The 27,760-nt window shown below is 62.1% G+C and overlaps 1 protein-coding gene across 1 annotated transcript; it reads right to left on the bottom strand.

The window, feature by feature from the left end:
• Positions 1–1,156: 1,156 nt before the first annotated feature.
• On the bottom strand, positions 1,157–22,947 carry ADSS1 (adenylosuccinate synthase 1). The gene is made up of 13 exons (XM_064375265.1): positions 22,714–22,947; positions 14,266–14,368; positions 10,460–10,522; positions 9,554–9,604; positions 9,111–9,177; positions 7,676–7,783; positions 7,466–7,547; positions 7,157–7,283; positions 6,445–6,599; positions 5,256–5,380; positions 3,536–3,633; positions 2,083–2,232; positions 1,157–1,543 (listed from the first exon to the last, which is right to left on the bottom strand). Exons 1-13 carry the CDS (start codon positions 22,903–22,905, stop codon positions 1,491–1,493), a joined length of 1,374 nt encoding a protein of 457 aa, XP_064231335.1. The 5' UTR covers positions 22,906–22,947; the 3' UTR covers positions 1,157–1,490.
• Positions 22,948–27,760: the final 4,813 nt, after the last annotated feature.

The raw sequence follows: 27,760 nt of genomic DNA, 5'->3' as shown, positions 1-27,760 counted from the left end.
GATGTCCCTGCGTTCGCGCTGGAAACTGCCCTTCTCATCAGCATCGTGTTCAGATGCGGAACACGGGGCGGCTCGTGCAGCGGGGCGACCCCCAGGCCGCGTGGGCGGCTGGAAACCCGAATTGCTGGCCCGGCTGTCCCACTGACCCAGAGCCTCTCGTCTGGTCCGCGTGGAAGTGACTGAGCTGATGCGAGGGAGAAGCGCTTCCCCTCCGCGCCGGTGTCTGCTCGCCCCTGACATCCCTGCACTGCCCGCCGGGATTCCGGAGTGTTCCGGTGGAAGGGTTAGCAGCTACTGCGAAACACAGGCTGGAAAACCTCTTCTGAAGCCCTCCCATTTCCATTTAAATGATTTCACTGCGAGGGCCCTGCCCTCAGCCCCTCCCCCAGGAGCTCACCCTGCCTCGGGGGCTCCCCTTTCGTCCCTCTTGTTAGGTCACGAAGGGTAACCGTGTTGCTGAGACTCAGGCCCGAGGAAGGACGTGCCCGTGGCCCGGGCAGGGCCATGCAGTTGCATAGTGTGCTTCCTGTCGCTCGCGTCGTGAGGGCCGTTCTTGGCACTGTCTACAAAAGTTTGCTGGCATCCCTGGAGTGCCAGGAACCTCATAACCCAGCCCTGCCCCTGGGCCCCTGCCTGCTGAACGTAACCCCGCCAGACTGGCCTCTCTGTAGGAGCCCCTGTCTCTGAAAGGACGCTGGAAGGGCAGTTGTTTCTCTGAACTTACTCCAGACTCTGAAAAGGTATTTAAGGAGACGACGCAGCGTTCTGCTGAGCAGCGGCCGCCGTAAGCTCTGCGCAGCTGTGGTCGGTTAAGACGCGGTGTAGCCAATCAGATGAAATTCTGACGGTCATGACCAAGTGTGTCCAACTAGAATGAAGAGGGGTTGCTGGCAGCGCTCCGTCCCCGTGGGGACAAGGAGGCAGTTCCGGGTTAACCCAGGTGGGTCCTGCCCGGTAACACTACAGTGTCATCTGCTTAATGTGTTGAGATTTAAAAACATATTTAATGCACTTGGTCTCTTATATGGGCTTGTTCTATTTAATTTTCCAAGTAAACACAAGGCTTGGCTTTGTGACCTCAAGGTCCTCTAGATTCCTGTCATGGTGAATTGTTGTATTTCAGTGTCTCAAAGCAATAAACACAAAGTCAAATCAATCATGTAATGACCACTTCATTCAGCGGCCGGCGGAGGCGTTTATTATGGCACTGCGCTGGCTGGACACGCGACCATGTGACACTAACGTGTCATACAAGGTCTCTGCTTAGAGTACTTTGGCTCCTTTTAAATAGCAGAATTTTTAAAAATATACACAAGGCTGGCTTTCCAATGTTTAAATCATTGTAGAAACCACCAGTTTGAACAGAAATATAAAAGTTCAGAAAATGGTTTTCCTGGTTTGGTGTTGGTTGTGACGGCCGAGGAACGTGATTGCCACTGTTTACCCAAGTCCAGATGCTGCCAGGGACAGTTGGGATCAGCTGTCTGTGACTAAAACAGCTGAATCATGGACTCTCTTGACTTGCCAACACCAACCCATTTGACTGAAAGAGCGAAAAAGGCTGTTACGATGCACATTGGGGCAGAAAGTTCAGAGAAGGTGTTCCTGAGCGTCCTGTCTCTCTGTGCGGTTCATCTGGTAAAGGGGCTATTTCTCTCCAGATGGAGATGGCTCTCATTTTTAAGTTATGAAGGTAGCAGATGTGGGGGACTGATCCTCCTGCAGCCGAAAACAGGAGTCTCTTCCCTTCTCCCTCCCTCCTGCCCCTTGGAGATGGCAGCCTTAGTTACTTAGTGACTCTCGCTGCGGGCCCTTTCTCTGTCGGTGCAAACACCCCTGGGCTGTGAGAGTAAACAGCTGGCCGGGATGTGTCCCACCTGTGCTTCTGGATGCTAAGAGGCCAGGGTTCCTGGCAAGGTCACGTCCACACCCTACCCGGAAGCAGCACTGCCCGAGTCCTCCTCCCCTCTTGCCATCCAGGATATTCACTTGGCTTTCTTGTTGCTTGCCAAGCCCTGTGCCCTGTGGGCCCCTTGGGGCATCCAGGGTGCAGGAGGGTGGCTGGGGAGGCAAGGTACCCACCTGCGACCCCCACGTGGTTCTCCACAAAGCGGATGTAGTTCTGGGCCTGCGGGGGCAGGTCCTCCCATCTCCTGGCGCCTGTGGTGTCTGCTTTCCAGCCAGGCAGCGTTTCATATTCGACTTCCACCTTCTGAAGCATCTCCTGGTTAGCTGGGGAAGCACACAGGAGATGAGCGGGGCCCACAGACCTCTCTCCTGTCGCCAGGGAAGCAGATATTTGGTGACACAGCCACCCCATCCATGGCCTCCTTGCCCAGGGACTCAGCAGCGGGGAAGGCAGCAAGTGGCCCAGTTTGATTTTTCTCAGTGTTGGATGACGAGCAGGGGACAGCGGTGAGACTCAGACACTGACTACAAGCCTTCCAGACCAGGGGATGTGACACATAAGTGCTGCCCATTCTGCTAGAACCTCCACTGTGCCATCAGCTGAGGCACTCCAAGCCTTGGCTTGGAATTTCTAACAGACTCTAGAATCCTGAAGCAGTAAGGGATCCTGAAGCATCTATGTCCTCCCACTCCAAGAGCATCAGCTCACAGAGGCCAGGGACCCCCGCTCCATGCGGGACTCTGTGCCTCACGGTAGAAGCCAACCACCCCTACCAATGGAAGATGCTGGAATACGGGTTCTCGCTGCAACTGTTTTTGAGCCTCAGAGGCAGGCAGTGTTTGCATGCCCCTCCCCCCAGGACCCTGGACCACCGTGAGGAGAACTTGCAGGCCTCAGGAGTGCATCCTCTCCAAGGTCAAGGGTCAGGAGGGTCAGGGACACTGCCTGCAAGGACACAGATGGCTCCTGTAGCCAGTGGCCCTCTGTGGTCTACACAGATCTGAAGAGTGGAGAGCAGCCGGGGCAGCTCACCCAGGGTGCTGGGGAGGAAGCCATTGTGGGGAACAGGGTCAGAACATGACCCTGGACTGAGGTCGAGGGGGCACATCCAGATGCACATGACACTGAGATCCAGGAAGATGGCGTCTCCTTCATGCTGTCCAGAAGGAGGTGCACAGGAGCAGGGATCCCAGTTAGGTCTTAAAAGTCTCACCACAAAGCACATTTTCTCGGATGAAACAGTCGTCCTGTACATCTGCACAGAGCTTTAGGCTTTCCAGAGCCGACCACACCCACCAACTCCTATGCGCCTCCCGTGGCTCCTGCAGGTGGGCCTTTTCCCAGGGCAGCTGGAGGTCCCCCAGGGTCCCCCTGAGCCATTCCTAAACCACTGGAAGGCACCTGCAGCCACCCTGAGGCCCGGCCAGGCCTCCTGGGGAACGTTGCAGGGAGAAGCCCGGGAGAGGTGGAAGCCGTGATGGAGGCTGGTCACTGGAGACAGGCTGCTTGCCCCGTGTCCTGTGAATGTGGGAACTCACCTCTCACCTCTGAGGAATCACAGGTCCTGTCTATTCCAGTGCCCATGAAAAGGCCCAGCAGGCAGAAGTGCTGCCCCACTTCACGTACCTGGGAAATAGGGAATCCTTTTCCCGTTCAGCTTGTACGAGACGCCGACTTTAATCTCACCCAGCACGTCCAGGATGTCCAGCTTCGTCAGGGCCAGCCTGTGGAAAGCCAGGGGGCCAGGTGAACCCACGAAGTGGCCAACAATGCCGGGGTCTCTTCCATTCACTCTTTGCCTCTGTTATTTATAGTAGGGTCCCCAGTCCCTGGGCTGCGGACCGGTGCTGCTTGGTGGCCTGTTGGAACTGGGCTGCACAGCAGATGAGTGGTGGGCGAGCTGGCGCTACGGCCTGAGCCCCACCTCCTATCAGATCAGGGGTGGCATTCAATTCTCACAGGAGCCCGAACCCTACTGTGAACTGTGCACGTGAGGGCTCTAGGCCGCGTGCTGCTTATGAGAATCTAATGCCTGATGATCTGAGGTGGGACAGTTGCAGCCCGAAACCATCCGCTGCCACACCCCTGCCAACTGCTCAGTCCATGGGAAAATCATCTTCCACAGAACTGGTCCCTGGTGCCAAAAAGGTCAGGGACTGCTGATTTACCCTGAGTAGAAAAGAAAGATTAAGTGATCACAAAAAACGTGCCGTTGACAAGCACACCAGAGGGTGGGAGCTTCTGCTCGCTCCCTGCACCTCGTCTCTGCCCCGCAGGCTCCACTTCCTCCCCTCCCATCCCCACACATGGTGGCTGCTGCTCGCCTGTGGCTCCGGCCGCACTTTCCCCACAGCACGGCCATGTTTAGGGTCCCAGCGCTGCCCCGTGTCCAGCCCGTGAGCATGGCACCCTTGTCCTAGTCACCCCCTGCCCACCCGCCCGCCAATGCCAGTGATGGCAGCCTGGTCCATCTTCGGTTCCAGGCCCTGTGCCAAGGGCTCTGTTTTTCCTTCTCTCCTTTCTGTTTTCCTCCTTCCTGGGGCAAGGTGTGAAGGGGCTCCACGCAGAGGCCACGGATGGGTCCCCTGAGCACTGCTGGCCCTGCCTCCTCCATGCTGGCCCTAGCACAGCACGTGATGAGGCTGGCGCCGTGATCCCTGCTTTGCGCACAAGGAAAGCGAGGGTCAGGGACCCTGGACATCACACCCTCAGGTACTTGGTTCCTCTGCTTCCTGTTGCGGGGTTGGCTCCATACCCACCCAGGAGGGGTCTGGTTAGCTCTCCAGGAATTCTCTCATGCTGTCAACCCTGGTGAAGGATGTGCGACTCCCAGCCTTGGCCTGTCTGACAGCTGCAGAGGAAGCCGTGAGCCCACCCGTCACACAGCCTCTCTCTGATCCCTGGGAGACAGCCTGAACAGCTGGGCAGCCCGGGTCAGTGTGTGGGAAGCAGAGGGGCCTGCGGAGTGGACGCCTGGACAGGCCGGCGCCGGTGCTCCTGTCCTCTCAGCAGGATGGCAGTGCACCCTTTGTCCTGGGCACCTCCGGTCTCCACAGAAACCATTTTAACCTCTTACAAGTGCCAGGACGCCCTCATCTTTCACGGCGTCAGTCCTGGGGTGGGCGTTCGTGGCACCTTCCTGTGCTCCCAGGACTGGCTCCACCAGACCCTGCGGGCCTCCACACTGCTGAACCCTGGGCCGCGGTTTGTGGAAGGGTCGAGATCAGTGTGAGACCTCGTCCGAGGAGACGCGGTGGCCCTCAGCCCGTGTCAGCGCTGCTGGCCTCTGCGGGTGTCGGGAGTCGGGGCGGTCCCAGTGGGGATGGCAGCGGCATGGGTTGCTTACGCAGTGAATCCGTTGACCATGTGAGCGTATCTCAGAATCATCAGGTCGAGCCAGCCGCAGCGCCTCTTCCTGCCTGTGGTCACCCCCCACTCATGGCCGCGGCTCTGCAGCAGGTCTCCGATCTCCTACGTGAGAACGGGGCGGACGTCAGGTGGGCTGCGATGGGAGCCGTGTGCTGCCTGGCCCTGCGGCTCCCCCTCCTCCTCTCACGTGGCTCTCGGGAATCCCTGAGGCTGCCCGCCCCTGCCGACAGTCCTCATGTCCAGCTCCCCAACGTCCTCACGCCCCTGGGAAGCCTGTCCAGCAGCCAAAGCTCACACCCGGCAGGGCCCACCAGTGCCACTAGTGCCACCCAAGCCAGCAAGTGGTCTTCCTGAGCACACCACACCACTAGGCTTTGTGAGCTGGGGAAGGCACGGGGCAGGCTTGCTGTCCTCCCCTCCTGCCATGGGCAGCTAGGAGAGGCGGGCTGGCCCTGCAGCTTGGCTTTGAGGGTCAGGGGTGTGTGTATCTCCTGACATCAATCTGTGCACCCCCTCAATCCTCTCTGGATGGTGTCCGCCCCTCCCCGTGTTGGCTCTCCCAGCACCTGCCCTTCCTCCTGCTCAGGCACGAGGGCCATATCCTTGCCCTACCAAGGGTCACAGGGTGAGGCTGAGAGAGGAAGGCTGGGGCTTCCTGAGGATTCTGGGGCCACAAAAGCTTCCAGAAACCTTCCTGAGGCTGGAGGTCTGGGCAGGGTTGCAGGGGTTGGCTTTCGGCCCCAATTCTAGCTTGGCTGTGACAGAGGATCCCCCCAACCTGGGGACAAGGGCGAGGGAAGGTGCTTAGTGTCCTCTCTGAGCCAAGGTGAGTCCAGCAGCTACCCCAAATGAAGGTGTCCTGAGGAGCTGCAAGGCGCCCCCACTCGCCCGTGGGCCTCATACGCTCAGGGAAACAAGGTCATGTGTACGTGTGAGCATGCGCACACCCTGCATAAGCTCACATACTGCTGTGGGAATAGGCCAGCCCCCAGCCCTCTTACTAAGCCCCACCCTGGCCTTTGCAGCAGGAAGGGCCCTGCTGGGAGATGGGGAAATGGCACTGGCCAGGTCCCCACGGCCCCCACCCTGGCACTGCTCACCCCACCCCTGGCATCCCCGCCTGGCCTCCATGTCCTCCCATGGGGTCCTGAGGGGCTGGGACTCACGTTGATCTGCTCGGTGGGGAAGGCCCCGATGCCCACGCGTGTGGTGTAGGCCTTGACCACGCCATACACGTCACCTATGTTCTGTGGGGGGATGCCCAGGCCTGTGCACACACCGCCCACGGTGCAGTTGGAAGAAGTCACAAAGGGGTAGGTCCCTGCAAGACAGACCAGGTTACGCGGCTACCTGTCACCCCCTGTAGATTACTCCACCTGGCCCAAGAGGCCCTCTCAGTAAAGGGAAGGGGCAGTTCAAACCCGCTGTACGTCCCCTCTGTGGGGGTCTCCAGCCTGGCCCGTCCTGGGGGAATGGCCGAATGGGTGCTGTGTGCTGGGCCATGTGGCTCACATATGAGTCTGGGGTAAGGGGAGGAAGCTGCCCACCGCGAGGCCTGAGGTGGCCAGGCCGCCTAGATGGTGAGGGTAAGCTGCTACGCCCGTGGAGGTGAGGATGGATGGCTGTGTAGACCATCGGAAGGGCTGGCTCTGAGCCACCTTGCCCGGCTCCCTGGCCCCATCCCTGACCTCCTCACCCTGTCCTTTCATCTCTAGCCCAGCCCTTTCTGCTCTCCCCTCCCTTGCTAACGATACGAACACTAAGGACAGGAAGCTGGGCCTGCCCGTCACTCCCCCATCCGTTCCCACGGCTCTCAGCAGCTGGATCTTCCCTGGCAGGCATGAAAGGTTGCTGGCACGCACACCCTGCCGGACATACCGAAGTCAATGTCGAGGAGGGCGGCATTGGCACCCTCCACCAGGATCTTCTTCGGGGGGCCGTGGAGTGCCTCGTACATAAAGTAAACACCGTCTCGGACCATGGGTCTGATCCGCTCAGCAAAGCCCTGCAAGGACCAAGCGGCAGAGTGAGCCTGTGGCCTGGGGCAGAGGAGGCCCGTGGTCCCCAAGAAGATTGGCCAGCCCATAACAACGCCTAGTAACGGTGTGCTCCAAGGGCACCAGGCAGGACTGCCGGCCTCCCTGGAGGGGCACTTCCGCAGCCCCCACGCTGCGTCCCCGGCGTCACCTTGAGCCTTTTGAGCTGGCCTTCAATGTCTATTTCCAGGGTGGGGAACATCGACTGGTGCTGGTGGGCCAGGTTCTTGAATCTGCACAAGGGACAGTGACTGTCACCCCCTCTCGTGGTCCATGCTGGCCCCGAGGGCCCTCCTCACTAGGCACAGTCCCTTCCGGCAACCTGGCCCCGTCCTCCCAGGACCGCGGACAGCTCAGGTACCTGGAGGAAAACTCATCGAAATCTGATAGGAGGTCGCAGATACGGAGGCCCGTCCGCGCAGCCTTGGACGAGTAGGTTGGTCCGATTCCCTTCTTGGTGGTACCTATACTGAAAGGTGGGGAGTGGGTGCCCGTGAGGACCCAGGAGCCCCAAGGAGCTCAGGCATCCCACTGAGCCTGCCCAGCAGCCTGTGGGGCCCAGGCCGGCCCCCTTCAGATCCCAGGGTCTGCCCCATGGATATAGGGTTGAGTGAGGTTACATCAGAGGGTCCATCCTGGCACCAGTGCCCAGGAGTCTGGGAGGCTGCCACTGGGTGGGCTCCTCCAACAGCCAGTTTCCAGGGGTACCAGGGCTAGCAGGGTGGCAGACTGCCTTGAGCCCCATCCCTCACCTCCCGGGTTCCCTCAGCTGTGCCCTCTCCATCTTCATGCTGTCCTGTGCATATTCTGCCTCAGTTTCCCTCTTCAGGCCCAGCACCGAGGCTGTTGCTCTCAGGACCCGTCAGCTGCTGCTTCCGCCTGCACTGGGAGCCACGGCTGTGCCATCCTGAACCCCACTGTCTGCCGTGGCCCCCCGCCGGCACAGTGACTCGTGCTCACCATTGCCACCTGTGTCTGGCTGAGCTGTGAGTGTGTGCCCATGTGGGTGTCGGCACTTGCATGGATGTATGTGCTTGTATCGTGTGTGCATGTGTGTGGATGTGTGCACATGGAGTGTGTGCACTTGTGTGAGTGTGTGCACGTGTGGATGTGTGCACTTTGGTGCACATGCATGGGTGTGTGGGCTTGTGTGGTGTGGTGCGAGCGTGTGTGCATGTGGTGTGTATGTAAGAGCACGAGTGTGTACCTGTGCATGTGTGAGTGTGAGTGGTGTGTGACCATCAGTGTGTGACCTCTCTGAGGCAGGCACCATCTGCTTCACTCCTGTGTCCCTGGCACATCTGAGGTTCCACTAAACCTTTTTAGTGTCCCTCGGGTCTCCCCTCGGGTGATGGTACAGCTCATGCACTCGTCGGGGGGCTGCATGGCGTCCCTCGGGTCTCCCCTGGGGTGATGGTACAGCTCATGCACTCGTCGGGGGGCTGCATGGCGTCCCTCGGGTCTCCCCTGGGGTGATGGTACAGCTCATGCACTCGTCGGGGGGCTGCATGGCGTCCCTCGGGTCTCCCCTGGGGTGATGGTACAGCTCATGCACTCGTCGGGGGGCTGCATGGCAGTGACAGCCGGTAAGGACAACGTGCAATTCCAGAGAGAGACGGGCTGGCTCGTTCGGGGGTTTGGTCCTGCACTGCGGAATTTCGACAGGTGCTGTTCTCCAGGGGCTTTGAGTGGGTTGAGGTTCCCTCCTTGTCATGCCCAGGACCAGAAACGACCCGCAGTCTACCAGCTTGCCGGCCCGGAAGACTCCCCGAGGGTGAGTGTCCCGGCACACTTACTTCTTCCCCTCTTGTGCCTGGCGCTGCACTTCCTGAAGTCCGTCCACGGCCTGGTGAAAATCGAACACTGTGGGGTGGGCCAGGTGAGGGCACCAGGGAACAGGAGAGAAGCAGAGGACAGAGGTTTTCACACGACCTCACCTCCTGCAGGCCTGAGTCTCCCAGGAAGGGGGTGGTCGAGATTTCAAAGACGACAAACTGGGGTGTGACCATGAGTGTGTGGGGCTCAGTGTCCCCATCTGCAAATGGGCTAGTGATCCCTGACCCGGCTCCCACCTTGAAGCTCTTTAAAAAGGATAACGTACAAGCTAATGGAGCCGTGTGGAAGAATGTCTTGGGGCCAGCCAGCCTCTCCCCTCCATGGCCGTCTGAGCTTGGTGGCCATGGAGGGGCAGGGCTGGCTGGCTGTGGTGGGGTTCCCTGTACCCCGGTGGGAAACGTACCAAGGTGGGCTCTGTCGGAGATGATGAGCCTCTTCTCCCAGTCCTTCAGGCCTGCAGGGACATGGCACACAGGAGAGTCAGTGTTGACAGGTGTGCTGCTGCTCACAGGTGAGGGGCCAGAGCTGGGCTAGCTCTCCCGGTTCCCATCCGGGTAAGTCACGTGGGGAGGAGGCCAACAGGGCCACCTCTGTTACGCAGCAGGCAGCAGACCCACCCCTGGTTGCCTCCTCCCCAGCTGAGGCTCCCGGACCCTCACCCCCTGGAATGCCCACGCTCTTGCCTGCAGGCTTCACCCACTGCAAGCTGGGAAGCCGGAACCAGTGTGAGTGTCCGACCTTCCTCCCCATCTACAGCCACTCTGAAGGTGATCTGCCCCTTCAGGGCTTCAGTCTGGGTATCCCCTGATGCCCATGTCCCCAGAATCACATTCTCCTTGCTCTTTTCACCCCCGCCATCCCCCAAGCCTAAGGCTGCAGTTCAGCGTCCTCCTGTCTGTCCCTGCCCTTACTGGGTCTGACTTGCCCACACCCCCAACTGGCAGGTCTCGCTGACTGCCTGCCAGCCTCCGCGTGCCTGGCCAGATGCTCCTCGGAGCCCCCAGGAGCCACTTCCTTCCCTGCAGGCATAGTTCGCCCAGCAGTCCCGCTTCCTGCTGGATGTCTGGGTCCAGGTCCCTGGCTCCTTTCCGGACTTCCTGACCTGAGTCTGCAGTGCTACCTGGCCCCGTGATGCCAAGGCTGCCAGCATCTGAGGCCCCTGGGTTGCCCAGCTCACTCGCTGTCTGCACAGGTAGAGCCAGCGGGTGATGAGCTGGGCCAGCTGAGTTGGGAAGCCAGTCCCCTCCGCACCACGCTGCTTAGAGCACCACGTCAGGGACAGGGCGAGGAGGCAGGAACTCGGACCCACCTTTCTTCTCATTCTTCTCTGCTTCCTCAAACAAGCCCGCCAAGTGGATGACCACCCCGTTGCCTGCATGACAGACAGAGGCATGAGACAGAGTCGTGTCCCAGATATTGGAAAACGTACATTAAGAACAGCATGAAATGGGTGGGTGTGGTGGCTCACTCCTATAACCCCAGCACTATGGGAGGCTGAGGCAGGTGAATCACCTGAGGTCCGGAGTTCAAGACCAGCCTGGCCAACATGATGAAACCCCATCTCTACTACAGATACAAAAAATTAGCCGGGTGTAATGGTGTGCACCTGTAATCCCAGCCACTCGGGAGGCTGAGGCAGGAGAATCGCTTGAACCTGGGAGGCGGAGGTTGCCGTGAGCTGAGATCCTGCCACTGTACTCCAGCCTGGCGACAGAGCCAGACTTTGTCTCAAACAAACAAACAAACAAACAGAGCAGCATGACGTGGGCACACCGGGGGTCCCAACGGCAGTATTCACAGTAGCCAAGAGCTGTCCCTCGGCAGATGGAGGATGAGCAGACCACGGTCTACCCATGCGACGGAAGAGCACTCGGTCTTAGAAAAGGAAGGAAATTCTGCACAGGCTGCAATGTGGACGGGCCGCGAAGACATTATGCTGAGTGAAATAAGGCAACCACGAAAGGACACAAACAGGATGATTCCACTTATGTGAGGTCCCTGGAGGAGTCACATTCATAGAGATAGAAAGTAGAGGCCGGGCGCGGTGACTCACGCCTATAATCCCAGCACTCTGGGAGGCTGAGGTGGTGGCTCACACCTGTAATCCCAGCACTCTGGGAGGCTGAGGTGGTGGCTCACACCTGTAATCCCAGCACTCTGGGAGGCCGGGCGCGGTGACTCACACCTGTAATCCCAGCACTCTGGGAGGCTGAGGTGGTGGCTCACACCTGTAATCCCAGCACTTCCGGAGGCCGGGCGCGGTGACTCACACCTGTAATCCCAGCACTCTGGGAGGCTGAGGTGGTGGCTCACACCTGTAATCCCAGCACTCTGGGAGGCTGAGGTGGTGGCTCACACCTGTAATCTCAGCACTCTGGGAGGCCGGGCGCGGTGACTCACACCTGTAATCCCAGCACTCTGGGAGGCTGAGGTGGTGGCTCACACCTGTAATCCCAGCACTCTGGGAGGCCGGGCGCGGTGACTCACGCCTGTAATCCCAGCACTCTGGGAGGCTGAGGTGGTGGCTCACACCTGTAATCCCAGCACTCTGGGAGGCTGAGGTGGTGGCTCACGCCTGTAATCCCAGCACTCTGGGAGGCCGGGCGCGGTGACTCACACCTGTAATCCCAGCACTCTGGGAGGCTGAGGTGGTGGCTCACACCTGTAATCCCAGCACTCTGGGAGGCCGGGCGCGGTGACTCATACCTGTAATCCCAGCACTCTGGGAGGCTGAGGTGGTGGCTCACACCTGTAATCCCAGCACTCTGGGAGGCCAGGCGTGGTGACTCACGCCTGTAATCCCAGCACTTCCGGAGGCCGGGCGCGGTGGCTCATGCCTGTAATCCCAGCGCTCTGGGAGGCTGAGGTGGTGGCTCACGCCTGTAATCCCAGCACTTCCGGGGGCCTGGCGCGGTGGCTCACGCCTGTAATCCCAGCGCTCTGGGAGGCTGAGGTGGTGGCTCACACCTGTAATCCCAGCACTCTGGGAGGCTGAGGTGGTGGCTCACACCTGTAATCCCAGCACTCTGGGAGGCCGGGCGCGGTGACTCACGCCTGTAATCCCAGCACTCTGGGAGGCTGAGGCGGTGACTCACGCCTGTAATCCCAGCACTTCCGGAGGCCGGGCGCAGTGGCTCATGCCTGTAATCCCAGCACTTTGGGAGGCCGAGGCGGGTGGATCACGAGGTCAGGAGATCGAGACCATCCTGGTCAACATGGAGAAACCCTATCTCTACTAAAATTGCAAAAATTAGCCAGGCATGGTGACACGTGCCTGTAGTCCCAGCTACTCGGGAGGCTGAGGCAGGAGAACAGCTTGAACCCGGGAGGTGGAGGATGCAGTGAACTGAGATCATGCCACTGCACTCCAGCCTGGGCAACACAGCGAGACTCCATTTCTCCATTTCTAAATATATATATATATATATATATATATATAAACTGGTGTGGTGGCACACGCCTATAGTCCTGGCTACTTGGGAGACTGGGGCAGGAGGATCTCTTGAGCCCAGGAGGTTGAGGCTGCAGTGAGCTAGGATTGTGCTGCTGCATTCCAGCCCGAGTGACAGGGCGAGACCCCGTCTCAAATAACAGACAAACACAGATCCACCCCTGAGCTGTAACCCCCTTGATGGAAGACGGAGCCCTGCAGAAGCCCCTGCCACCTCCCCAGGGAACCCCTTTCTCTGCCAGTTCCCTCCGAGGCTGGCCATGGCACAGGCTCAGCTGAGGGAGACAGGACTTCAGTCCAGACGAGAGTGACCCAGAGACTATGCGAGCCTCAGTGAGCACAAAAGGTCACCCAAATGCCACGGCATCCTGAAATAGACACGTGGCAGAGGCCTGGAGTGTCGCAAGCTGAGGGTGTCTGTGTGAGCCCTGGCACGTCCTGCCCCTTGCTAAGCGGTGCCTGCTTGGCCTTGTTTCCCACCATGTAGGGCCCAGGGCTGGGCAGACAAGGCTTGCGGCTGGCGGCTGGCAAAGGCTTCCTGCAGCACAGCCTGGGGCGGCCGGCCAGCGCCACTGCCCAGTCTGCCAGGGGCCAGGGGCTCCTGCAACATGGTGGGCAGGCCACCTCACTGCCTAGGGCCTCCCTGCTGTGAACTAGGGACTGCCCCGACACTGTCCTTGCCCCACTGCTGGGAGGGCCAGGACCGGGTCTGCACCCAAGTGGACGGGCTTGGGTGAGTCGCTCCAGCTCAGCTCCTGACCGCACGCGGCCCCCGCAGCAGCCACCTCTGTGCTAAGCGCCTCCCTCTGCTCACATTCAATCTGCTGGGCGCACACCGAAGGCGCCTGAGCCCCCACTTCCTGACAGGGGCTGGGAAAGGGTCAGATACATCACAAGAGTGGCCTTGCTTAAGTCGCAGGAGCAGGGAGGGAAAGTACAAGGCCTGGCCGGCTCGGCCACCGGGACCAGGAAAAGCTTCTCTGCGCAAAGGGGTCTTGGGTGAGAGCTGAGGCCAGGATGCACAGTGCAGCCTTCTGATGAGAGAAGGGCGGAGGGAGAGCCACGGAACCCTGGGGACAGAGGTGGGTCACCTCTTGGGGCACTGGTGGTCAGCGGTGGCTGCAGTGAAGTCCACAGGGAGGGCTGTGCCCGGACCCAGGAGAGACAGGTGATGTGGAAAGAGGACCGTCTGCAGCACGGACTGGGGAGAGGCTAGAACCAGGCCTGTCAGGTGGCCACAGCAGCCCAGGGGAGAGGACGGCCACATGGCCCGGCCACAGCCTGGTCGCCACGCAGCGAGAAGCCAGGCCTGTCACAACCATGTGCGCGCTCACAAGTATGCACACGCAGTCACGTACATACGGGCACGTGGTCTCGCACGCACACACAGGGAGTCTGGGATCAGGCACTCACGCTCCTGCGTGGCCAACGTGACCGCCCCTTCTCCCGTCAGCCCCTGGTCCTCTCAGCTGCGTTCCCAGCCCAGGCCCGGGCCACGAAGGTTTCTCTGCACCAGTGCCTGTTGGGGCGGGTGGGGCTGGGGTCCAGCCTAGGCTTTTGCTACTGCTAGAGCCGTCATCACCGGGCTCTGGTGCCCCGTGGGGCCCCTGGGCTGGCTGACACTGCCTTTCCCGCTCACACACGGCTGGGCGCAGGGCACTCACCGATGAAGGACAGGGCCTTGGTGTTGATGATGCCGCTGGGCAGCAGGTGGAAGTCGTACTCCTTCCCGTCCACCACCACCGTGTGGCCGGCGTTGTTGCCCCCCTGGAACAGAAACTGGCTGAGCTGAAGGCACTCGAGTGCTGAGGAGCCCCGGACGTGGACTGGCCCACAGGGGGCTTCCTCTGTCCCCACAGGGCAGTGCGTCTTGGGGCATCTGGTTCGGTGGCCAGCTCTACTGTGCCAGCACAGGGCTGGGATGTGAGCGTCCTGCACCTTGGAAAGAGTGCAGCAGCTCCATCAGGGGCCCGGGTCGGGGAGGGTCTCGCCCAGGCTGGCGCCAGCACCTCCAGGTGGCTGGGTGCAGGTCTCTGCAGCTACACACCTCACTCTGGAGCTCACTCCTCTCACGCAGGGATGAGGGGCCCAACCCGCCCTCACCCGCTTTAGCAGGGACCCCTCCCTTTGGGCAGGCACCTCCCATCTAAGAATGAAAAAGAAAAGCCATTCTGAGCCAGCCCTGTTCTGGGGAACACCCAGCCACAGGCTCCCCTCTCGGGGGTCTCCTGATGGCAGCGAGAGGGCCTGGGACTGGGATGTGCAGGTTCCAATCCCTCTCCTGCCACAAGACAGTCACGTGACACAAGCAAACCGTGCACCGCCCTGGACGCCACCGCCTTAGGTTCGCAGAGCTTCTTGTGCCGGCGGAAGCTGGAGGATGAAGTGGGGCCCTTCTAGGTGGGGCGACAAAGCCCTCCTGCCTTTCGCTTGGGTCTGCTCAGCGGGACCCAGGTCCAGTGGGTGTCCCCTGTCGCCCCCACCCCCTGCTCCTGCAGGGCAGGTGGGGTGGTGGTGTGACGGATGCAGGGACACCCTAGCCTCAAGGCACGGCTGGCAGGGCTCCCCCACGTGCAGGCAGGAGGCCCCCGCTGCACAGCTGAGGAAGAGCCAGCATCTGCCGGCCCATTGGCCCTGAAGCCAAGCCCCCACCAACGGCAACGGGTGTCCCTCCAGCACCTTTGGGTGTTCATGCCACCATCAGAGACCCGCGTGAGCTAGGTGTGGCAGAGCCTGGAGGGAGCCCCAGAAGGTCTCCGGTCCAGGAGAGAAGGCCAGGTCTCCGGCCCCACCTCCGGTCAGCCACTGGATGGCACGGGGGACCCTCCCTGCTGCCCCCTCTCCTTGAGCTCCACCTGGAGGGGGAGCAGGGTCCCGGTGGGGTGCAGGGACATGCACTGATACCCTGTCCCACAGACTGGGCTGGCCTTTCCTTCACTACTGCCCTTTTGGGGCCCACTCTGTCCCCAGAACCCCAGAACCCTGATCCAGCCCCACGTTCCTGCCTCGCCTCCCGGAAGAAAAGCCCTCAGCTTGTCTACCCATGGGGGACCTCCCAGCCACACCCTACTGCTCTCTGCTCAGCAGAGGGGTCTCAGCTCCCCTTCCACCTTCAAAGGCCTGGCAGTGGGGTGTCCCACAGAGCATTTCTCTGCTGCTCAGGCAGGACTCAGTGACGGCGGTCCCCTCCCTCTGCACCAGTTCCTCACGATGCATCTGGAGGAGATTTACATGGAAGAGCCCTGGCAGCTGGTGGCAGGGCAAACCTGGGGACAGAGGGAGGGCAGATCCGGAGACGCCAGGCAGAGGGCTGGCCCTCCTGGGACCTAACTTCCGCCTGGCCCTGCCCAGCTGGGCCCAGTCCTTGCAGGAAACCAGTTCAGGCCTGTGGTTTTGGGTAGGGCTGTGCTGGGTGAACTGGGTGGGGATCTTGGGAGGTGGAGAAACGCAGGAAGCCTGGTGGCAGGCGGGAGGGTGGTCCGGGAGAGCTAATGCTGCCAGGCGGTGCAGCAGGGATGAGGAGGAGAGTCAGGCCCTTCTGCAGCCCAGGCGGACGGGTAGGGCTCAGCCCGTGCTGCTCAGCAGACCCCGAGTCAGCCCTGGGCGTGCGGCTTCAGTCCATCGGGACGGGGCAGGCCCTGGTGTGACTCGCACAGGCTCGGTTTGGGGTCATTGTGCTCTCCTGGAGACCCCCACCCTCACTCTGTCCTTGCCTCAGGACACGGGTGGTAATTCCCCTCCGCTGGGGTCACGGAGCATGTTCATGCCCACGATTGCATCTGCTGTCTTTTGGGGGCAGCTGGGATGACGTCTCTGAGGACAGGTAGGGAAACTGAGAGAAGGGAAGCCTCTCCCTTGTACACAGCTCCCCCTACTCTCCAGGGTGGGCAGGCCATGAGGGATGACCTGGCAGCCAGGCCAAGTGCTGCCTACCATGGGAGAGCGCCCAGGGCCCATGTCAGCAGGCCCAGGGACACCCTGCTGGGCACACCCTGGCTCTGTTGGGGGCAAACACAGGCTCCTAGGAACAGGCGCAGCTTGTTGTAGGCCGGTGGGTGTCCAGCGACCCCAGGGCCAGTGCCAGGCCACTCCCAGGAGCAGAAGGCAGCCCAGGACACTAAGCCCGGGACCTGATGGCCTGCAGGGGCTCCCAGTTCTGGGGAGCCCAGGACGATGGCCCCGGAGAGACCCTAGTCTGTCTTCCTCATTGCCAGTGAGGTCTCAGGATGTCAGGCTGCACAGGCACGTGGTGAGGTTGGGGACAAGAAATCTTCCTGCCCTTCCTCCAGCTTCAGCCTGGGGTTCCCACGGCAAAGGCACCCAAGGAGGGCTGGGCAAAGGGGGACAAAGGGAAGTTGGGTCAGGCCGGGGCTCTGCACAAAGGCAGGACCTTCACGTCCAGGCCAGGGTCTGCCTTGCCATGGGAGCTACCAGCCAGGGCTGACCATGGGGCTGGCCACTGACGAGGCGCCAAACATCGGGGCCTTCCCTTGGGGCTGCCTGTGGCTGTAGGTGGACGCCAGGCCCCTCAGCAGGGGTAGCAGGGCGGTCCGGAGGCTGCCGTCCTCTTACACGGCTTCCTGCTCTTGCACAGATGCACAGCTGTCTCCAGCCCCACGGGTCTCCCTCCTCTCCTTTCCCGGCCCCTGCTGGCCCAGTAGATGGGTCCATGGATCCTGCCGCTTGTCCCAGGTGGCCCGGCCCTGAGCCCTGTGTCTGGTCACCATCCCCGCAGTGCTATGCTGCCGACACTGCAAGGCCTCTCCACACACAGGCTTTGTCCCTGCCCCTCGCCTCCACACCGCCCGGATGCCGCACGCCCTGCCCCTGCACTGAGCTCGTCCCCTGTGCGTGTCCCAGCCTTGCCCTGCAGCCATTGTCCTGCTCCTGTCCCCCTGTCCCTAAGCCCTTGGGATGCCCCCTGCCGTCTACCTGCCTTGGGGACTGTCCTCCTTTGACTTGCCGGGGCCCCCGCCTCTCATGGCCTGCTCAGCCACTGCCCTTCTCTGCTGGGGGAAGTAGGAAAGCTCCTGTTTAAAGCTTCCTTTCTCGTTAAAGAATAAGTGTGCTCATAACTTTGTGAAGCCCTGTCCTATGTAGCTGTTACACACGCCGTGCTTACAGGCACCTAGTACATTCTGTGTCCTTGTGCTTTAACCAAGATATCTGTGCTGGACGTGCTCACAGGCATGCCCCAGCTCTCCATGCTTTCACCTGTTTAGAAAAGTTTTCAGTTGTTCGCCAATCGGGTTTTAGTTTAGATCGTGAGGTCTGGCTCCAGCTGATGGAGATCAGACAGAGCAGTGAGGATGACCCCAAACGCATAAGGGATAAATATGTCTGTTTTCCTTTGTTCACTGTACTCTCGTGGCACGATGGCTAGTGGGAGTACCCCTCCTGCAGTCCAGGAAGTAAACACTGCGTTGCTGACAGATCCTTTGTCTCAGTGCTGATCTTTCTTTGCGGCACGGAGCGTCTGTTTCCCACATCTGCCCTGCAGTCCACAGGCCCCTTACGGCCATAGACGACTCCTCTGGCCACGGTGTCTGCTTAGCCCAGGGTTCCCAAGGAGGCCGCTTTCTCTCCTGCAATGCAGCCCCCGTCATCAGCCCTGCCTGCAGCAGCACCTGTGGCGAGGCTCGCTACCTCCCACGCAACAGAGCCTCTCCTCCCACCCGCGTTAGCCGACTGCATCCCTGACGGCGCCCTGCCCCAATGCCACTGCGCTCTGCTTGGTCCCCCGCTGCCCTGGCTGTGCCGGGTCCACGCTACACCACTTCCCCGTCGGCGCCTACGCAGGCTTGGGGAGGAGGGGACGGTTGAGTGGCCGCGTGCACCTCTCCCACCTCTGTGTCCAGCCCCAGCCCTAGCCCGGGGCCCGGTGGCCATCGAGCTCACACCGGGCCGTGAAGGGAGCACAGTGGCGAGCGTGGGGGAGGCCGGCGGCAGCTTCTCAGAGGCCGTGAGGCTCCTAGGCCTGACCTCCTGGCACTGGCACCGGCACCCAATGGCAGTTGGTATCACGACCGTGCCTGGCACAGGGCAAGGGGCCCTCGGGCCCAGTGTGCATGCGCCTGTGAACCAGTGTGGTCTGGTGGGTTCACCCAAGTACACTGCTTCACTCCCTTCCGGGCTCTGCGTGCAGGCTCCCACCCCTCATTCATTCCTTCAACCCAAAGGAATTGTTCTCTGCCCCTTTGGTCTTGGGGCGAGGCCTGGGGCAGAACTGAGGTCACTGGCACAGGTATGCAGGTCTCCACTGCCTGTGACTGGTGTTCTTGCGATGACGTGGGGTTGTATGTCACTGCAGGGACCCTCTGTCCTGGAGGCACGGCCCAATGACCAGCACATCAGCTGTGCAGAGGTGGGGTGAGGAGAAGACCTCTTTCTGGAAGCAACCCTGGGCACTCCCTGGCCAAGGCAGCTGCCCCTCTGACTCCCAGAAGGTCTCTGATGCAGCCTGGAGCCAGAGGTGAAGCGTTACCCGAGGCCCCTTGGAGAGGGCGCCCAGAGCCCCAACAGCCACAGCACGGGGGCCCCCAATGCACAGGATGCCAGCTGCCACCTGGCGCTGCCACACCACAGAGGACACGGTGGGAATACCCCATGATCTCACATCCCTGTGTACATGGCCACAGCCTTTCACCTGTCTGCCAGCTGGACACGGCTCTGGCTAGAGCTGGAGGGCACGGGAGGCCTGAGAGTGCGCTGTGGAGACCCAGAGAAGGCCCCCTCCGCCCGTGTGCTGGGCATGGTCAGACGTCAACAGCCCAGGGCTCTGAGGTCTGCACTGCAGCAGCAGGATGGGACTCTAAGCCCCGACCAGGCACGCCGGAGCCTTCCGGTCCTGGGCAGGGAGCCCAGTTATCCAAAGGAAGTAGCTTGGAAATGGAAGGAGGAACTAGGGGTGAAGGCCAGGCACTGCCCACCCGGGAACGGGGGCAGGGGAGACCCAGGTGTGCCTGCCCTCAGCTGCCCATCTGAGAAGTAGGAGCTGGACATGCAGGCGGGGCACGCAGGGGAAAGAAACGCCGAGGACACGAGGGAGGAAGTGCAGGCGGAGGTGCCTGGGGACTCCTCGGAAGTGAGATGGGGTGTCTGTGCCCAGAGAGAAGAGACAGAACACAGGAGCCCAGCACCGAGCAGGGAGGGCAGACCTGGCTCAGAGGAGACTCAGCCTGGAGGGGAGACAGGCTCAGGAGCAGCCAGGGAGCGGGCAAAGGGGAAGATGGCACAGTGGGGCCGGGGGGCACGGTGCAGCCCAGCAGACCCAGAGCCGCCCTGGAGTGGAGGAAGGCGGCCGAGGTGTGAAGGTCGGGGTGTGGGGGGAGGTGGGGGCTCAGCCTGGGGAAGGGGGGCTGCTCAGGAAGCAGGTCTAGAGGACGTCTCAGGGGCCCCCAGGCGCACTCCGACCGCAGGCCCCAAATCACTGGGATGGGAAAAGAATGAGGGGAGCCATGCAGGGCCTGGGGCAGCCCCAGACCTCCTCTGGGCAAGGTGGAAAGTCCACGTCCAGGGTGAGCAAAGCCGCGACTCTCGCCAAGTGCCAAGGGCCACTGGGGGCTTGGGAGGTGCAGGCGTCAACAGAGGGCAGAGCGAGCCAGAGCCTGGGCGTCCAGAGGCTTGGGCAGCCAGGACAGGAGAGTAGCCAACACTCAGGGTAGCTCCAGGCCCAGGCAACCCTTCGGGAACCGAGCAGCAGAGCAGGCTGGTCGCCAGGGCTGGTGGCTTCAGCCCTCCTGGCAGCCAGCCTGCCTCCCAGCCCTGCTCCCAGCCCTGCCTCCCAGCCCTGCTCCCAGCCCTGCTCCCAGCCCTGCCTCCCAGCCCTGCCTCCCAGCCCTGCTCCCAGCCCTGCTCCCAGCCCGCTCTGCACTGCATGCACTTCCCCACCTGGACCACTCGGCCTCGCTCTGTCCTCTGCTCAGCCCCCTGAGTGAGAGGGTGAGGTCTGGCCTCTGTGCGCCTGAGACCCCATGTCGGGTCCCTTCATCTGGCTTCAGGCATCTACACATCATGTAAGAAAGAGGCGATCTTCCCTGGGGGCATCCGGCCAGACCTTCACTCTGCCAGCCTCTGATGGCATAGCGTGGTCAGACATGGAGTGCACAAGAGTGGGAGATGTTGGGAGCCTGGTGGTAGGGAGAGCCCCCACCGCTAAGAGGAGAGATGGGCACTGTGAGGTTGGGGGTCACTGAGCACTTGCAGAGCCTGAGGCTGGGGCCCCAAAGACGACGGCCTGTCCTTGCCTCTGCAGAGCTCGTAGCGGGTGGGGACAAAGGGCCAGGCCCTGGGCTGTCATGGTGGGCGTCCAGCACCCGTGAGCGCTCCAGACGTGGCAGTGACTCTCATTCCTCCACGCCTGAGACTGCTTCCCCTGTGAAGGAGCTCTTTATCCCACCTCACTGGCTTGTGAGGAGGCTGGAGGGGGAGCTCCAGGGACAAACCTCTTTTATTCCCACTCACTTGGAGAGCCAAGGGCTCCCTCAGGCTGTGGGGTGGCCCAGTGGGGGCACCTGGCGGCCTGAGTGCGAGACGGGCTCCCCTCTGCAGCTGGGAGCAAGTGGGGTCGGGCCGGCTGTCGGGGGACGGGGCAGGGGACAGCAGGGAGAGCCTGGATCCAGAACCATCTCCACCGCCGGGAGTGGAGCCGGATGAATCAGCTTCGGGGGCCCCAGCCTGCCCTGCAGAAGTGCATGGCCCCAGAAGAGCCGCCAGCTCACAGGGAGGGGCCTGGGCCTCACAGGGGCAAACAGGTCTGAGGAGGGAAGCTGCCCCAAGCTGAGGGCGCCCTGGAGGGGAAGAGTGGTAGCGCTTGGGACACGCCCCCTGGCGGCCAGGGACCAGGTGGCGGGGCAGAGGCAGTGTGGAGGGAGTTGCAGTGGCGGGTGGGGTGTCTGGGACCATCTCTAGGACCTGGGGGATCTCTGGAGAGAGGGATGAGCTTGCCTGCTGCTTAGGACGGAGAGCGGAGAGGGAGAGTGGGAGGTCCCCCACGGTTCCAGGAAGAACTTTCCAGGAAGCCACAGTCCCTTCCGGCAGGAGGGGCTCAGACAGCCCTGAGCCACACAGGGTGCTGGGTTGACCCCCTTCTCTGACAGGGATTATGGCAAGCCCCAGCCCTCCTCTCCGGAGCTCAGGAAGGAGGCCGCAGAACCCGGAGAAAGGACGCTGCAGGGGCCCTTGCTCCATTTTGGGCAGCAGCCCGAGGCAGGCTCTGACCCCCAGATGCGTGCTTCCCAAAGCAGACCCCTTTGTGCCTGGAGCTGTAAGTCAGCCCATGGGCAGCAGGACTTGGCTGCCCTGGCATGGGGCATGCATCCCCAGGGTGGTGGCCTGAGAGTGCCCAGTGTCCAGCTCAGTCGGAACAGATGGGGGCGCTGAGAGCAGCCAGCAGAGGCCCTGCCCTGGGCCCTGGGGACAAGCGGGTCTGGCCTCGGTGGCCCGGCCAGCCACCGGGTCACCCTGGCCAGAAGTCTGTGGCCCTCCCTCTCCCATGTCTGGCTGGGACGGTGCCGAGCACCCTCCCTCAGGTCCTGCCCCAGTTGCCCCCCAGGACAGCCTGGCCCCCTTCCACCTCTGCCTCTCTTTGGCTGACTTACCGGGGTCACCCCCACCCAGCAGGCAGCTTTCACCCCTCCACCACCCCCGACCCTGCAGGGAGCCAGCCAAGCCCTGTCCCAGACCCAGACAGGCCCCAGGTGGTCACTGCAGAATGAGGAACGGGGGTGTCTTGGGGGTCCTCAAACCACCCTGGGGCTGGGTCCTCCGGTCCCTCCGTGGAGGGTCCAGCGTCACTCCCAAGGCATGTGACGCCGCCAGAGGATCGGGTGTCCCCAACTCAGCGACTTGTATTTATAGCTGAGCCCTGGCCCGCTGCCGGGGTGGTGGGGGAGGGGTGGGCGGAGGGAGGCGGTGTGTGTGGGTCGCGGGTTGTGTGGGTGGTGCGTGCGCGTGCGTGGGTGGGTGGGGTGGCCCTGGGAAAGGTGCTCCCGGAGGGAAGGCATCCAAGCGGGTGAGTGACCGGCGGGGGCACGGGAGGACAGGGGCCGTCTGGGTCCGGGGAGGGGGCTCGCTGGGCGGGTGGGGGAGGGACCCGGCGCCCCAGCCCGCACCTGGCAGCGGCTGATGATGTCGGCGTCCGTGGCCAGCAGGTCCACCACCTTGCCTTTGCCCTCGTCCCCCCACTGCGCGCCCAGAACCACCGTCACGCGGGAGCCGGTCGCCGCCGCCTCCTGCTGCAGCCGCCCCCGCTTGACGCCGCCCGCGCCGGGGGGCCGGTCGTTGGAGGCTCGGGTCCCCGACATGCTGGCTCGGCTCTTCCGCTGCGCTGGCCCGGCCAGGAGCCCGCCGCCGCCGGCGTCCGCGCCATTAAATGGAGCAGGCCCGGGGCAGGGGGCGGGCCGGGGGCGGGCCCGGGCGGGCGCAGTGACGTCCCGGTGACCTCTGGCCGCCAGATCCCCGCCCCATGGCCGCTGCCGGGAAGTCCAGTTGAGCCTGAGCACTTTAGGGGCGAGGGGGCGCACGGACCGACGGCCAGGCAGGCCGAGGGCCTGGGGCGCCCCACGAATTTGCCAGCGGAGGCAGCTTCCCGCAAGCCTGTCGGGGCCGGGGCTTGTGATCCGCGACCAAACCCCGCCAGGCCGCTGCCGGGCCCGGAACTTCGGGGTTCCGGCAACTGCGGCGGTGGGCGCCCCCTCCGGAGCAGGAATGCGGTCCTGCATCCCACCTGCAGAGGCCGCGCTCTCGGGGCGCGCACTTGCCCCGCGCGGAACCCCGAGTCCCCTGGGCGCGCGCGCGCCCCCTGCCGGCCGCGAAGAGCCCCGCAGCGCGTCCTGGCCGAGGACGAAGTGTCCCCTGCACCTGCCTGCGTCTCGGCTAGACGGCAGGGGCCCCGCGTCCTGCCCGGGCGCGCTGTTGCTCCGTCCTGGCTGTCGCGAGCAGGTGGGCTTCAGCATGGAGCTCCAGCCCTCAGCACCCAAGTCTGGGGTAAAGGGACCCATGCTGTCAGCCTCACCTGGCTGGCATGGGAGCAACCCCCAGGGGTGCGCACCAGCGTGGGGCCCAGGTTCCCAAGAGGCCTCACATCACACCTTCCCGTCCCAGTCCCAGCCTGTGGAGGGACTAGGCCCCAGAGGGAGGCGATGGTATGCGTGGCTCCGTGTTCCCTGCTGGTTGACCTGCCCCGCCCACCCTGCCCCACCCCTCCCTAGTGGATGAGGCTTGGAGGAAGCCAGCTCTGGTGGCCAGGAGAAGGGTCCTGGGGCCCTGGGGTCAGAAAGGAGAATCGGGCCCTTGCCCCAGAGCAGGGAGACGGGGCCCTTGCCTCCCTCCCTGAGGGTTCTCAGTTGCCAAACAGCCTGGAGTCACCAGGCTCCTTGGGCTTTGGGCAGCTCCAATGCCAGTCACGGGGAGCCCATGGAGATGGGACACTCCCCATGAGGAAGGGAGGGGAGCTTGGGCCTGCCAGGGCAAAGGTTGCTCACACTGAGTTAGTGATTCAGGTGCAGCCGAGGACACCGCTCCCCACCCCTCCTCTCTGGGCGCCTACCTGCCCCAGCCTGGCCTCCCGCCCCCTGCTCTTAGGTCCCCAGACCCCTCTTCTTCCAATGGGCACATTGTCATTTCCTCTCCCTCGGCATCCTTGCGGGGAAAAGGCCACTGTGTGGGTTCCAAGCAGTCAGGGGGCCTCAGAGGAAATAGTGTTCATGCCTGAACTGCACATTCTCCACCTTCCTAGTGCCGTCCTGGGGGCGACAAGCCGGCGGGGGTGAGCAGACCACCCCCCCCAGCTTGGGAAGGGACTGGAGCAGGGCTGGAGGGCTCTGAGCTTTGGCAGAACCTGGACCCTGCTGAACAGGGGCTGCACCCGAGGGTGGGGCAGTGGGCCTGGGGGTGTCAAGGAGGGAATTTGGGGCACAGCGTTAGCTGTGCAGGTAGAGAAGAGGCGGACTGCGGCAGGACAAACCGAGAGGGTCACGGGAGGTTTGTTTCCAGATGAGAGAAACTGACGATGTCATATGCCACCAGGAACCACAGAGTCCCATCAAAGGGGTGCTTCCAAGGCCTGGCGGGCACCACCAGCTCTGAGCCCTTCCTGGGGACACATGCGGCTCCGGGCTAGCAGATGTCTGTTAGAGGCTTGGGAGTCTGGGGGGTCACCCACCCCACCAAGGGGACTTGGACTGACCCTGCAGTGGCGAACGGTAGTGACTCACCCACTTCCCCAGGCCCCGACTATAAATAGCCACGGGCCTTGGTTGGGGCAGGGAGTTGGGCCTTTTCTAAAAACAGCCCTGCCCAGGCCCAACAGCTGGGGACCTTGCCAGTCACACGGCCCAGCCCAAATTAGAACACCCCCACCCCACAACCCCCACAGTGGGCCTGTCCCCAGGTGGTGGTCAGCATGGGAGCCACAGAGCTTGGGGCCATCCACCTGGCCCCTGCTGTCTCAATGTGTGCCCTTGAGCAGGAACTAGGGTACATGGGCTCGTCCACCTGTGCATTCCACTCTTTGGGGGCCACACCTCCCTGTGGGACCATCGAACACGGTGGTCCAGGACACGGACACCCACAGCCGCCTGCACACACGCTTGCAGCCACGAAGCCTCCCTGTGCAAGGCACACCCAGAACCCTCATCTGTTTCGGCTCCTTTGTTGGCTGAAGCCCACTAAACTGACGTCTCATGAAACAGAGAGGAAAAACCAGGCTCCAAGAAAGGCAGCCCCTCCTCCTGTCACAGGGTCCCCAGCCCCACCTCTCCAGGCAGGAGGGGCCATGGCCTCACTTGCTGCAGGTGACCTCGCCCAGTACTCCACAGTCCAGTGTTACTGGCAGATCTGTAGGGGGGTGGGCGGGGGAGGTGTTGAGCTATTTAACTTAAAAACAATAACACAGATGGGAATGAAAAATGGTGCAGCTGCTTTGGAAAACAGTTTGGCAGTTTCTTAAGAAGTTAAACATAAACTTAGCAGGTCGCCCAATTGTTCCTCCGCTAGAATCTACCCAGAGGAATGAAAACTCCATCCACACGAAGTCTGTGTGAATGTCCACAGCAGCAGGATTCACGAAAGCCCCAAACTGGAAGCAACACAGATGTCCACGGACAGAAGAGTGGACAAACAGAATGTGGTCCATGCATGCAACGGAGTGTGCTTCAGCCATAAAACGGAAGGAGGTCCTGATGCAGCCTACGGTGAGGATGGAGCCTGAAAACACGCGTGACGTCAGGAGCGTCTGGAGCTTAGGTCGCTGGCTGCCAGGGCTGGGGAGGAGCTCGGGGAGAGGGTGGGACTGATGGGTTCGAAAGGACTTCTTGGGGTGATGGAGAGAGTCTAAAAGTGGATCATTGCACAACCTTGATCTGCTGGAAAGCAAATGCCATCACAGCACACACTTAATGGTGAGTCTGGTGGTTTGTAAATTACACCCCTGTAGAGCTGCACCCATCTCACCACTGTTGGGTGCTGTTCATTGAGTCTGCCCTGTTCTAGATGCTTCTCACTGCCTCCTGAGGGCTCGAGGGACAAACCCTAGCCTGGGGTACCCTCAGCAGTGAATGCTCACACGCGATCTGGGGACCCTCAGCAGTGAATGCTCACACGCGATCTGGGGACCCTCAGCAGTGAATGCTCACACGCGATCTGGGGACCCTCAGCGGTGAATGCTCACAAGCGATCTGGGGACCCTCAGCGGTGAATGCTCACACGCGGTCTGGGGACCCTCAGCGGTGAATGATCACACGCGGTCTGGGGACCCTCAGCCGTGAATGATCACACGCGATTCGGGGACCCTCAGCGGTGAATGATCACACGCGATTCGGGGACCCTCAGAGGTGAATGCTCACACGCGGTCTGGGGACCCTCAGAGGTGAATGCTCACACGCGGTCTGGGGACCCTCGGCCGTGAATGCTCATACGCGATTCGGGGACCCTCAGCGGTGAATGCTCACACGCGGTCTGGGGACCCTCAGCGGTGAATGCTCACATGCGATTCGGGGACCCTCAGAGGTGAATGCTCACACGCGGTCTGGGGACCCTCGGCCGTGAATGCTCATACGCGATTCGGGGACCCTCAGCGGTGAATGCTCACACGCGGTCTGGGGACCCTCAGAGGTGAATGCTCACACGCGGTCTGGGGACCCTCAGAGGTGAATGCTCACACGCGGTCTGGGGACCCTCGGCCGTGAATGCTCACACGCGATTCGGGGACCCTCGGCCGTGAATGCTCACACGCGATTCGGGGACCCTCGGCCGTGAATGCTCACACGCGGTCTGGGGACCCTCGGCCGTGAATGCTCACACGCGATCTGGGGACCCTCAGCGGTGAATGCTCACACGCGATCTGGGGACCCTCAGCGGTGAATGCTCACACGCGGTCTGGGGACCCTCGGCCGTGAATGCTCACACGCGGTCTGGGGACCCTCGGCCGTGAATGCTCACACGCGATTCGGGGACCCTCGGCCGTGAATGCTCACACGCGGTCTGGGGACCCTCGGCCGTGAATGCTCACACGCGATTCGGGGACCCTCGGCCGTGAATGCTCACACGCGGTCTGGGGACCCTCAGAGGTGAATGCTCACACGCGATTCGGGGACCCTCGGCCGTGAATGCTCATACGCGATTCGGGGACCCTCAGCGGTGAATGCTCACACGCGGTCTGGGGACCCTCAGAGGTGAATGCTCACACGCGGTCTGGGGACCCTCAGAGGTGAATGTTCACACGCGATCTGGGGACCCTCAGAGGTGAATGTTCACACGCGATTCGGGGACCCTCAGCGGTGAATCCTCACACGCGGTCTGGGGACCCTCAGAGGTGAATGCTCACACGCGATTCAGGGACCCTGAGCGGTGAATGTTCACACGCGATTCGGGGACCCTCAGAGGTGAATGCTCACACGCGGTCTGGGGACCCTCAGAGGTGAATGTTCACATGCGATTCGGGGACCCTCAGCGGTGAATGCTCACACGCGGCCTGGGGACCCTCAGAGGTGAATGCTCACACGCGGTCTGGGGACCCTCAGCGGTGAATGCTCACATGCGATTCGGGGACCCTCAGCGGTGAATGCTCACATGGGGCCTGTCCAGTGCCCACCACGTCTGTGGGAGCCTGCGTCTGCCGCCCACTCCCACAGCCTCTGAACACCACAGGCACACGTGGGG

The sequence above is a fragment of the Aotus nancymaae genome, unplaced genomic scaffold (assembly GCF_030222135.1).
Source record: "Aotus nancymaae isolate 86718 unplaced genomic scaffold, 86718_ANA_hifiasm-v0.15.2.pri h1tg000011l, whole genome shotgun sequence".
Classification (NCBI taxonomy): domain Eukaryota; kingdom Metazoa; phylum Chordata; class Mammalia; order Primates; family Aotidae; genus Aotus; species Aotus nancymaae.
This window is presented reverse-complemented; position numbering and strand designations above follow the sequence as displayed.